Raw genomic sequence first — 12,344 nt, 5'->3', positions numbered from 1 at the left:
AGGGGCCCGGACTTACCGCCTCGTAGCTCCCTCGGTTCTCCTTCAGGAACTCAACGCACTTGGCCCGGACCTCGGTGTGACGCCCTTGGTTGTGCAGCACCTGGGGGGCGGAGGGGGGGTCAAAGGTCAGCGGACACAGCGTAAATGACCTCTTTGACGACAACACTTGTGATTCTGTTCCTTTACTCCGGACTGAAGTGAGAAAAGCTGCCGATTTAAGAAGTTTCTAAACAGTGGTTCGTTTAAGGCGGAGCCCCGTCTGTCACCTGCTGGCTTACACGAGCACAACAAACGCACCGAGCCCCCCCCCCCCCTCCCTCCCTCCCTCCCTCCCTCCCTCCTCCCCCCCTGCGGCCGCTGGGCCAACGTGCGAAACCAACTAGCTTCTGTCCGTTCACCTGCTCGGCGACAGCGCGGAACAAGCAGGAGCCGTCTTTGGCGATCTTCTTCCGATGCAGACCCTGCGTCTTCAGGTAGCCGTCCATCGACTTCTCCGCCTCCCGTTCCTCGCTACTCTTCGTGCCGCCGCCGTCCATGCTAGCGCCGGGTAGCCGCCGGAGACGACTCTGCCTGCGCCCGTGTGCGCGGCGGTTATATCGCGGCGAAATGTGTTACGGGCGGCCGGGTACAAGTTTCAAAATTGACGCCGACGACAGGTCAATGTCCACATCTGACGGAGGTCGGACGCGGAAGTGTCGGCCTTTTTAGTTTCGTTTCCCGGGAAGCCCTGCTCTGGTTCCGGAGAGGGTGCTCCCTGCTGTCTGAAAGTGACAGGAGTGCGCTAAACTTTAGCTCGCGTCTAGCTAGCAAGCTAACACCTAGCGACACGCCCCTTCCGCTTCTTCCGCGTCAGGCTATCACGTGGCGACACACCCCTTCCGCCTCTTCCGCGTCAAGCTAACGCACAGATAGACAGCACTTTCAGTCTTTTAACGAAGTAAAGGTTTAAATAAATAAATGAAAGTGTTCAAACCACCGATGGAAGAGGTACCTTTCACTGCTAGTTTAGTCTCTAAAAAACAAGGTTGGTTACACAATCACTATCATACATCGGTTTCGTATATATTTAATTGAGACTTTAAGTACAAATATTTTTCAATTCTCAATCATGTCAAAAATTGTCCTTAAGACCAGTATTTGAATGCATTTCTACATTGCTCTACATGGGTCTATTAATCTATAAAGACACCTCGAGATCAAAATGAATTAATCTCACAGTAATAAAACATTTCTATAAATAACGTACCACACACATTATAATTAAGAATGTATGTTAAAAATGAACTTATTTGGAGCCGGTGAGACATGCAGGGAAAATAAATCCTTCAAAACTGACATGTGATGTAATGTAAAAACTACAGAGTTCCACGTGGTGGATCAAAGGGAAACCCCGCGTGGCTCCGCCCACTGCCATCAAGCTGCACGAGGTGAGAGGAACCGGAAATACTAAGTCGCTATAGCAACTATAGCTTCAGAGACAAATTCAATATGAAGCATTTGTTTTATTTTTTGTGTTTGTCAACATTTATCAAATAAAATGAAGAAGAATAAATGAACGTATATATAAATAAACTTTTAAATTTACGTTTATTCCCTCGCTCCCTCCCCTCCTCCATCCCCTCCTCTCTCCTTTCCTCTCCTCTCCTCTGTCCCCCTCCCCCCCTGTGGTTCCTCCCCCCCCCTTCCGGTCACAGAGCCCTTATTGATCCTTCCTGCAGAGGGAGGATGCTCACACTAACACACTAACGCCCCTGTTCTTCACCTCGTCGTATTAAAGGTTAAGAAGGTCGACCTGATCCACCTCCACCCGCAAAATGGGACCATTTCACTTTCAGCCTCCTTTACCATATTTATTTGTTCAGCGTATTTACTATGTACATGTGTGCAGTACCTTTTATTCGTTCCTGTTGTCTTAGTCTCTATGCTAAGCTAAGCTAAGCTAACTGGCTGCAGCTTCAGCGTTTACCATTAAACAGTCATTTGATCCTTGTTTGTACATATTAGCGTGTAGATATTTACTGCATGTGTCTCTGTTGTTCTTCAGGCTTTGACCTCTGACCAGCAGGAGAAAGTGTCTCCTCCTCTTTGTTCTTCTCTTTGTCTCATTTTCACCTCCTCCCCTCGGGTTCCTTCTTATTCTTCCCTTTAATGACATTTACCAAAAAATCTCATCACGACCTCGTTTGTGAGGAGCGTGTTTCTTCACGCCGCCCGATGACTCGCCCGCCGAGGCCCACAACTCGCTCGGTAACCGTGGCAACCGCAGAGGAGGGGGACAGGACCCATGGCGATTGACACTTATCCTCCCACTCGCTCTGTGAGTGTGGCGTGTGACCTTCATCCCTCGTTCCTCTCCCAAACCGCCGCTCTCTCGTGATCCTCACCTCCTCCTCTCCTCCCCTCCTCCTCCTCTGCTGTCCTCCATCTTTCCTCCCCCCTGCTCTCCTGCTCCCTCCCTCCCTGCCCTCCTCGGGTCCCGATGCGTATTTATTCATGTATTCTGTGTATTCTTGCTAGTACTCGGTGGTATTAGTCCGTATTGCGAACGAGTGATGCAGCGAGTCGTAACCCGATGAGTCAGATGGAATCAAACTTTATTGATCAGTGCAGCGACAAACAGTATCAGGGCAAAAGGTCAGAGAGGGAGACGATCCGAGGTCATTTCATGCGTCCAAATGAAAGTTCGGCGGTTAAATAACGAGCTCTCAGCACCTTTTTCATCGGAGAAACATTTCAGCTTAAAACAAAACACGTTTGTGTTTTTGTGGTCGTTTCAAGTTTTAGTTTGAAAGGCGTGATCACTTCCTGGCGCTCCCCGCGCAGAGTTGTCGATAATTATTAACAGACCACGATCAATTTGATCAAACGTTTATTTTCATCATCGTGTGCAAATTGGTTTGGGAAGGCGCTGACTGGAGTTAGCTCAGCTAGCCAGGAAGCTATCGCAGGATCACCTGTAAGCTGCTAATAATAATAATAATAATAATATATTAAAGTTCAAATCAAGCAATACAACAAACACAGAAAATGTACCAAAAAAGTGGCTGCGTTTCATTTCCGCTGCGTTGTTTTGCGTCTTCTTCTGACGTTTGTGTGTAAAACATTGAAATGCAGCGTTGATTGTGTCGTCCTGGACGAAGCGTCGGGGACAGGAAGCCCGCGGTGACGTCACCGCCTGGGAGGCCCCCGGGGGCCTCGTGGGGCGTTCGATTGCACGTTTAAAGATGAATTGGCTTCAGATCCAAAATGATATGAAGTGATAAAATAATCAAATGAATTGTGCATAATTGAATAATACTTGCTCTCGATTTCACGCCCTCCTTTCTGTTGTACTGTGTATTTAATACACTTTATTTGTAATAATATGCAGGTTACCTCATACCTTTGTTTCTTTGAGATTTTTTCAATGAATTTTCACCTCAAATCCCACATTTCTTCATGGGTTTTTACTTAAAAGATTGTTTTTACACTTTGGAGTTTAAAATGGTTCAAGGCTAAATAACCCCTTCAAAATAAAGTGTTTCCCACTATTATTCGATATATTTTTTAACATGGATTGTATAAATCCATAGTTGTGTTGATTCTTACCAACATGTGGATGTTTTTTATGTTTCAGGCTATTCCAATTATCGTGGCCAGTTGAAATATAATGTTAAATCCAGAGCCTTAATTACCAAATTGTGCACAAATGAGTTATTTCGTTAATGACTTTTTTTTATATATGATACCTTCAGTATGTACATTTCTTACTGTGTTTAACGATTGAAACAAGGTTGTTTTTGATAAAATATCTGTTAAAAAAAAAGACGTTTCTTTTCTACGTATAGTGGAACTTTAAGACATTAGCAAACTCGTGCAAGCCCCGTGTTGTGTGTGAACACAAATACATCATCAATACACAACATAAAATACCAGGAAGTCATCACCGCCCCCCAGAAACCTGCAACCTAAAAGGACCCCAAATAATCAGGTGTGGGCTGAACCACTTAAAAATGATTATCATCGTTTAGTCAAAAGACCGTCATCCAAACCTCTGACATGTGAATATCTGCTCATTTCATCCTGATACAAAGAGTCTTTGTTGTTCTTTACCTCCAGCAGGAAGACGACCGCGTTTCTTCTCTTGTGAGGATCGTCGTCGGCTAAAAGCTCTTTAGATGCAGAGACTACGTGTTCCCCAGAGGATGAACCCTGGCGAGAGGGTTGTTAACTCAAATGAGATGTGGGGGGGTTCGTTAGGCGCGGGGTTTGTGGAGGACGACAGAGGGGCAATAAATATGTCACAGAGTTAAATAGCGTTCAAGCAGGCAGCATTAAAATCACGATGCAAAAAGGAGAATAAATTCAAAAAGGTTTTTCAGTGCATTGAGCTGATTGACATTCTCATACATAGTGGGGGGGGGGGGGGGGGGGGGGGTCACATGGGAGAGCTTCACCTCCTCTTTAAGAGTCCAGAGGATGGATAGAAGTAGAGGAGGCAGGGCGAGGAGACGAGGAGACGAGGAGGGGAGGAATAGAAAAAAAGCATTTACAAAGGCGCCTTCAGACCAAGGTACCCGAGGAAGGAGTGTTTGGCGGAGGAAGGCGAGGGGGAGGTGGAGGAGGAGGGAAGGGGGCGTGGCTTCAGAGAGATGAGCGTGGTGATGGGGAGGAGAGGAGACAGATCCCTCCACCCTGCCCGGTCACAGAGCGAGGGATGAAGAGGAGGGAGGGAGGAGGAGGAGGAGGCTGCAGCAGGGTGTGTGTTGGGCGGCGTGTGCAGCCGCTGCACGTGTTTGTTGGCGCGCTGGTTGTCTCTGTGCACGTAGGAGCGGTGCGTGTGCACGTCGCCGGGGTGTTTGACCTTGCAGTGGAGGCGCAGACTGTCCCGCCGCTTGGCGCTGTAGGGGCAAAGGTCGCAGGTGAACGGGCGCTCGCCCGTGTGCACGCGCACGTGCTCCACCAGCTTGTTGGCTGTCCGCGTCAGGTGGCCGCACCGGTCGCACCGGTACTGGTTGCCTTGGCGATGACCCTGGAAGTGGACCTGCAGCTCCTGTTGCCCTGGAAACGACCTCTGGCAGATGCGGCAGCGATGCTCCGAGGTGCTGTTCTGGAACTGGGTTGCCACGGCAACTGACGGTGTGCTGCCGGAGGCGGCGGGAGTGGTGACGGGGCATCTGGGAGTCGGGAAGGGGAGGATGCGTTAACGAAGCGCGCACACACACACACACACACACGTAATATAAAAAGCAACAAATAAACACACAGCAGACTTCAACCCCACCAAGAATTAATATTTGTCCCGATGGTTTATGATATTATCAATAATTCATCTAAATGCTGATTAAATTAACAGCTGTTTCATCATTGTTACATTTATTGATTTCATTTACATGAGCTACGAATGTAGTGCTACGACAATAAAAAAAATACGCCTTTTATGAAAGTTATAATAAAGTTGTAAATAGAGAAAAAATACATATTTTCAGGAAATAAATATATTAGAGAAATAAATTGTATAAATAAATAAATATTTTAAGGAACTATTATCTTAAGAAAGAAAATAATATATTGATTGAAATATATATTGAGAAACAAAAATTGAGAAAAAAATTGAGAAGATAATATAGATATTAAGAAAGAATATTCTGAAGAAATACATTACAATCATACAAATACAATTATATATTGAGAATATTCTGAAAAATAATATATTAAGAAAATAATATCTTGAGGATTTAATAATAATATTAATTTATATTGTTATTTATTCTCACACAGCAAAGTGAGAAATAAAGAACCCACCTCGGCGCCGCGCTGCCCTGCGCGTGCGTGACGGCGTGAGCCCTCATCTCTGCCTCCTGATTGGTCGAGTGGTCGCACACGCAGCAGTGCAGCGAGAAGGAGCCGTGCTCCCATTGGCGGTGGTCCGTCATGTGACTCTGGAAAAGGCTGCGGCCGTCGGTCTCAAAGCCGCACACGTGGCACCTGGGTGAACCGGTTCATCCCCAATCAATAATTACAAAGATAAATCAACACATTTCTGTTCAAATGCAGTCCAATCAAGGTCAAACTAAACGGAATGACCGATATACAGTACTGTGCACTGTTTAAATAAAGCCGGGGTTGTTTGTCTATCTCTGTGGGGACGTGGTCCACCAGGTCCTCACCTGTAGAAGTAAAGGCAGCCGGGGGGCGGCGCCCTGCTGAGGGTCTCTGGGAGAACAACAATGACACAGAAGCCTCATTAATCATGGAATGCATTTCTCTTCCCTCTGGGGGCGACCACAGGTAAATCCTCAGTTAACCTCCGCATCGTCTTCTTATCGACCCGGAGGGCGGGCGGCGTGGACCCCCACGGAGCAACAACAACAACAACAACAACAACAACGAGGCGGCTCCATCAACAGACTCCAGCATTCAGAGGATGAGAGTCATTAGGATGCTTTAAACCGGCAGGTCACAGTACATCTATGTATATATGTACATATATGTACATATATGTACATATTACAGAGATAAACAACAAGTACTGCATGTGTGTGTGTTACCGTGAGGAGGTTCTTGGGAGCTCCACAGGGGGGAGGAGCAGAGTGTGTCCACAGCCACCTTCAGCACAGCGCTGCAGAGAACACACACACACACACACGGGCACACGCAGCGTTAAGGCTAAAGGTCAGAGGTCAAGGAGCCCACGTGACGCCCGGGCAGGGCAGGAAGCGGAGCGTCACCTGCTGGCGGCGGGCGGCGCCGTCCCCCCCTCCGGCCGCGCCGCGTTGGCTTTGCCGACTCGCTCTGCAGGAGGAACCAGAGGTCAACATCAGGGCAGATGTTTTATCAACGAGGGGAACCTGAACGCGAGACACGGAGGTTTCACCGCTAACTCAAAGGTGTCATATCGAATGTTTCTATTAAAACTATATATATACATATATATATATTACAGGTGAGGGAGGGGGCTCGTACCTGAGAGCTGGTGCAGCAGCGTGGACGCCAGGTTCACCGACATGTCCTGCCACAGCGCGGCCCTGAGGCACTGGTCGCCCACCTTGGCTCCGGGGGGGAAGTGGTCCTCCGGCCCGGCGGCGCCGGGGGGGGGAGGCCGCTCCTCCGCGTCGCTGGCGCCAGAGAAAGCTCGCTCTGCGATTCTGGCTTGAAAGAGAAGCTGCTCCTCCATCTTGACCCCAGAGACGCCGCGGTCCTCCATCGCCACCCTGAACTGGACGCCGTTGTCCCCGGAGACGACGCCGTGGGGCGCTTTTGGCCCGGCGTGGAACGTGTCCTCTATCTTGACGCCACGGAGGCGCCCGTCCGCCATCTTGTCACTGGCGTAGAGCTGCTCCGCCCCCTTTGTGCTGTTAAGCGCCTGGTCTTCTGCTTTAATGCTGAAGACGCGGTGGCCCGCCGTCTTCAGGCGGGGCGAGGCCATCTCCTTTGGGATTGGTCGATCCCGGGAGAGGTCAGAGGTCACCAATGCGTCGACTTGCATGGGCTCTTCTTCTTCTTTGACCTTCACCACGTGGACGCTCACTTCCTGACGCTCTGCCGTTGGCGGGAAAACGGTCAGTTCAGTATTTCAGGTGCTGTACAAATACTCCCTGATTCATGCAATAACTTGAAAGGTACTTTGAAGTACTTGAAGTACTCGATATTGATAGAATAAATTAAATGAAACACTTAGAACGCACCGAGAGTTGAGTTCTGCTGCGGCCTGTGAGGACAATGAATAAAGATGGATGCAAGGAAGGATGATTATAGGATGGGTGGATGAATGAATGACTGATTGAAAGGATGGAGGATAGGATGGATGGTTGGATGATTGGATGGATGAATTAAAGGATGAATGATAGGATGGTTGGTTAGATGGATGAAAGGATGATATGATAGATGGAAGAGGAGGATGGCGGATAGGATGGATGGTTGGATGGATGATTAGATGGATGGTTGGATGGATGGATAAAAGGATGAATGGTTGGATGGATGGATGAATTTAAGGATGAATAATATGATGGTTGGTTAGATAGATGAAAGGATGATATGATGGATGGAAGGAAGGATGGTTGGATGGATGAATGAAAGGATGGAGGGTAGGATGGATGGTTGGATAGATGAATGAAAGGATGGATGATAAGATGGATGGTTGGATGGATGAATTAAAGGATGAATGATAGGATGGTTGGTTAGATGGATGAAAGGATGATAGGATGGATAAAGGATGGTTGGAAAGATGGATGAATAGATCAATGTATAGAGACACACACACACACTCACACACACACACACACACACACACACACTCACACACACACACACACACACACACACACACACACACACACACACACACACACACACACACACACACACACAGGCGTACCTGCCAGTTTCCTCAGCAGATCTGAGGCCTGCGTGTCGGTGGCGGCGTTTCCGTCGGGTGTGTGTGAGAGCGACGGCGGCTCGGGACTCGCCCCCGGGCCGTCCGGCGAGAGAGCGAGGCCCGGCTCGTCCTGCTGCCCGCCGCGCACCTCCGGCCGGGCCTTGCTCCGCTGAGGCCCCGCCTCCGCCAGCCTCCCAGGATGCATCTGGGCCTTCTGGGTCGCCTCTGAAGAGACGGAGGGAGGGAGGGAGTCAACTGTAAATAGATTTCAGCAGAGTTCACGTTACAGCCTGATGATCTCACTCCACACCAGCGCAGCGACGTCAGAGAGGAACCAGCAACTCTATCGAGGGTCTACGGGTTCAACTCATCGGCCCGTTGATTAATCGACCACGTGATCACATGTCCCCGGCACGTGTTACCTGACAGCCGGATGAGGAGGTCGGACGCCATCTTGGTGCCGACATCCGGGCTGAAGAGCGAAGTGGCCGCCGGGAAGGGACTCGAACCTGCGGCGCGTGCGTCCGGCGCCTGATCGGCGCGGTGCGGCTGGCGGGCGCCGTCGCCGGCCGCCTGCGTCCTCGCGCGTTGTGAGGTTGCGGCGTGTGTGTGTCGTTTGGCTGCATCGGAGGGAGGCGGCAACACACTCGACCCACGCTTCATTTTCCAGTGTGTGTGTGTGTGTTTGTGTAGTAATGTGTGTGCGGGAAGAGAGGGAGTCAAAACTCAGAAGAGAGGAGAGAAGGAAGAGGAGGAAGAAGGAAGGAGAGATGCTAAAATAAGACAAGTGTGTTTTTAAGAGAGGGTGATAGAGAGAGGGGGAGAGAGAGGGAGAGGGGGGGGAGAAAAAGCAAGGGAAAGAGAAAGAGGGGAGAAAGAGAGCAAGGGAGGATTTACAGTTGCTGCCTCTCATTGACCTGAAAGAGAGAAAGAGAAGGAGGGAGAGAAAAAAGGTGAAAGAGGGCAGAGAAGATGGATTGAGAGAGGAGGAGGAGGAGGAGGGGGAGGATGAAGGGCGAGAGAGGACAGAAGGGGATCGGGAGAGAGAGAGGGGGGGGGAGACAAAGGGAGGAGGGGATGGAGAGGAAGAGAAGAAGAAAAGGGAATATGAACAAAGTGAATCCGTGAATGAATAAATTATTGAATGGGTAATGCCCAATAATAAGGGGATAAATCATTCCCATTATCGCCATGGAAACGGACCCCGCTGCGTCGTCTCCTGCCCTGACCTTCGCGCCAACAAACAATCGCTGGTCATGATCAATAATCATCAATAGACCCTTCCACCTGCCACCAGCTGTTGTGATCACTTCTTGCCCTTGATGGAAAAAATTTGAAATGCAAAATTTCAATATTTCACAGCCATTTTCAGTGCTAAAATGTATATATTTGAAATGTAAAAAAAAAAAATCAGATCATATAATACAAGGGTTTTATATAAAATGTATGAACATAATGCATGTCTTAATACAACATAAATGATTTTTTTATAGAACAATACTAATCAAATTGTGAAATAAATAATAATATTTTAATAATAGTTCACCGTTGGATTGGGACAGTAAAAACTATAATAAAAATATATTAAAAAGTGGTCTAAAAATTAAATATTAATTTGAAATATACAAAAACATAAATAAGCCTCCAATCGTTCATCATCAAATCTAATAAAGGAATACGGGGGACCGTTGAAGTCACGGCTCGTCGCCCCGGTGCCCGGTGCCCGGTACCCCGTCCCGCCTCTCCGGGCTGCACCGCATCCGGCCGGCGAGCGAAGATGACCGGGCACCGGTCACCCCCCCCCCCCCCCCCCATCCTCCCTCCCGGTCGGTGGGTGTCAAAGCCCCCCAAGCTCGTGTCTGCCCCCCTCCCGCAACATGGCTGAACGGCCACGCGAGTCCGAGTATCAAACATTCGGTTTTAACGAATAAAGGCTTTTTTTCCAGTTACCGGGAACGAGGGCAGGTGTCAGGAGCCCCCCCCTCCTTAACCCCCCCCCCCTCATCCCCCGCCTCCTCCTCCTCCCGCAACATGGCTGATCGGTAACCCGACCCCGTTAGACCTCAAAAGTCGTTTTCACGGGTCAGCTAGCGTCGGTAACCGGACATCGGTCGCGCTAACCCGCCCCGGCTCCCACGCATCGCTCCTCCGTGACTTACCGGTACCCGGAGGGCAGGTGGCGGCGGCGGCGGCGGAGGAGGAGGTGGAGGAGGAGGTGGTGCAGTCCGGGGCACAGAGACCGTCGATCTCCTCCATGTCTCCTCTTCTTTTGTCACATTATCACCCGGCGGCTCCGCGCGGTGTGGACGGACACGGAGGCGATCCGCTTCTTCCCGGAGGAGGACGGGTCGGTCACGGAGGGGGGCAGATGGAGGTTCCGCCTCCTCCCCTCTGTCTGCGTGTGCGCGCGCGTGCGTGCGTGGGAGAGGGCGATGCGGTGTGTGCGCGTGTGAGCGTCTGTGTCCACGCGACGGATCATAGCACGAGGGCAGGACACGCGTGAACCCACGCGCACGCGCCCATGCTCGCGAACCGAAACCCGCACACACAGACTTCCGCTCATAATACAGAAACACTGTTTAACAGCCGCCCACGTGTCATAGGGATCAGTAGAAACCAGAAGAGAATAGAAACCAGTACAGAGAGTAGGAGAGCAGACAGTAGAAACCATTAGAGTAAAAGCAGTAGAAACCAGAAGAGAGAGTAGAGACCAGTAGAAACCATTAGAGTAAAAGCAGTAGAAACCAGTAGAGAGAGTAGAGACCAGTAGAAACCATTAGAGTAAAAGCAGTAGAAACCAGTAGAGAGAGTAGAGACCAGTAGAAACCATTAGAGTAAAAGCAGTAGAAACCAGTAGAGAGAGTAGAGACCAGTAGAAACCATTAGAGTAAAAGCAGTAAAAATCAGTAGAGAGAGTAGAGACCAGTAGAAACCATTAGAGTAAAATCAGTAGAAATAAGTAGAGAGAGTATAGACCAATAGAAACCATTAGAGTAAAATCAGTAGAAATTAGTAGCGAGAGTAGAGACCAGTAGAAACCATTTGAGTAAAAGCAGTAGAAACCAGTAGAGAGAGTAGAGACCAGTAGAAACCATTAGAGTAAAAGCAGTAAAAATCAGTCGAGAGAGTAGAGACCAATAGAAACCATTAGAGTAAAATCAGTAGAAACCAGTAGAGAGTAAAGACCAGTAGAAACCATTAGAGTAAAAGCAGTAAAAATCAGTCGAGAGAGTAGAGACCAATAGAAACCATTAGAGTAGAATCTGTAGAAACCAGTAGAGAGAGTAGAGACCAGTAGAAACCATTAGAGTAAAAGCAGTAGAAATCAGTAGAGAGTAGAGACCAGTAGAAACCATTAGAGTAAAAGCAGTAGAAATCAGTACAGTGTAGAAACCAGTAGAAACTAGTAGAAAATATAGACGAGTAGAGAGAGTAGAAACCAGTAGAGTGGTGAGACCAGTAGAGAGAGTAAAAACCTTTAGAATAAATAACAGTAGAGACCAGTAGAGAGAGAGTAGAAACTACTAGTAGAGACAGTTCTTTTATAAACTAACTACGTACGTCCAGTGTATATTAGTACGATCTGGTTGGTAGTAATACTTATGCTGGACTAGTACTACTATTTAGTGGACTATGTTACTACTGTAGTAGTACTGGTGATGGCCTAGTACTAGTAGTGGTAGCAGGGTAACATAGCTGCTAATGAATCAATAGTTGTAGTAGTGGTAGCAGCGTAGTGTAGCAGTGGAAATGTTAATGTGGTACTGGTTAGTAGTAGTAGTTGTAGTAGTAGTAGTAGTAGTAGTAGTGACCAGTGCACTTATAAGTCACTTTCGATAAAAGCAGCAGCTAAATGACATGTAATGGACGTTATCCTATTAGTAAAACTATTGCTTGTATTTGTAGTTGTACCTGCATTTAATCACAGTTGTGGTGGTTTCAGGATTAGAAGTACTGACTTAAGTGATGACAATGGTGGAAAAAGTAC

General features: G+C 48.4%; 2 protein-coding genes across 4 annotated transcripts in view; both read right to left on the bottom strand.

Annotated features, from left to right (window-relative positions):
* LOC119221800 (OTU domain-containing protein 4) overlaps positions 1 to 833 on the bottom strand; it is a 6,042-nt gene extending 5,209 nt beyond the window's left edge. For both annotated transcript variants that reach the window (XM_062558601.1, XM_062558642.1), the window contains exons 1-2: positions 399 to 833; positions 17 to 100 (exon numbers count right to left, since the gene is read on the bottom strand). In XM_062558601.1, coding sequence (XP_062414585.1) covers positions 17 to 100; positions 399 to 536 — 222 coding nt within the window. In that variant the 5' untranslated portion in view covers positions 537 to 833. The remainder of the gene's footprint in view (positions 1 to 16; positions 101 to 398) is intronic.
* A 3,601-nt stretch (positions 834 to 4,434) lies between these two features.
* Positions 4,435 to 10,662, bottom strand: LOC119222904 (uncharacterized). Of its 2 annotated transcripts, none has more exons than XM_037479887.2 (9): positions 10,516 to 10,662; positions 8,779 to 9,273; positions 8,357 to 8,611; positions 6,946 to 7,521; positions 6,711 to 6,774; positions 6,531 to 6,601; positions 6,150 to 6,195; positions 5,785 to 5,967; positions 4,435 to 5,156 (listed from the first exon to the last, which is right to left on the bottom strand). In XM_037479887.2, exons 2-9 carry the CDS (start codon positions 9,017 to 9,019, stop codon positions 4,529 to 4,531), a joined length of 2,064 nt encoding a protein of 687 aa, XP_037335784.2. In that variant the 5' UTR covers positions 9,020 to 9,273; positions 10,516 to 10,662; the 3' UTR covers positions 4,435 to 4,528. The 2 variants fall into 2 exon arrangements, with proteins under 2 accessions (XP_037335784.2, XP_037335785.2); XM_037479888.2 differs by having other exon boundaries at positions 8,357 to 8,581.
* Positions 10,663 to 12,344: the final 1,682 nt, after the last annotated feature.

This window comes from Pungitius pungitius, chromosome 1, assembly GCF_949316345.1.
Source record: "Pungitius pungitius chromosome 1, fPunPun2.1, whole genome shotgun sequence".
In the NCBI taxonomy this organism is placed as follows: domain Eukaryota; kingdom Metazoa; phylum Chordata; class Actinopteri; order Perciformes; family Gasterosteidae; genus Pungitius; species Pungitius pungitius.
Note: the sequence above shows the minus strand (reverse complement) of the source record. Positions and strands in the feature narration are given on the sequence as shown.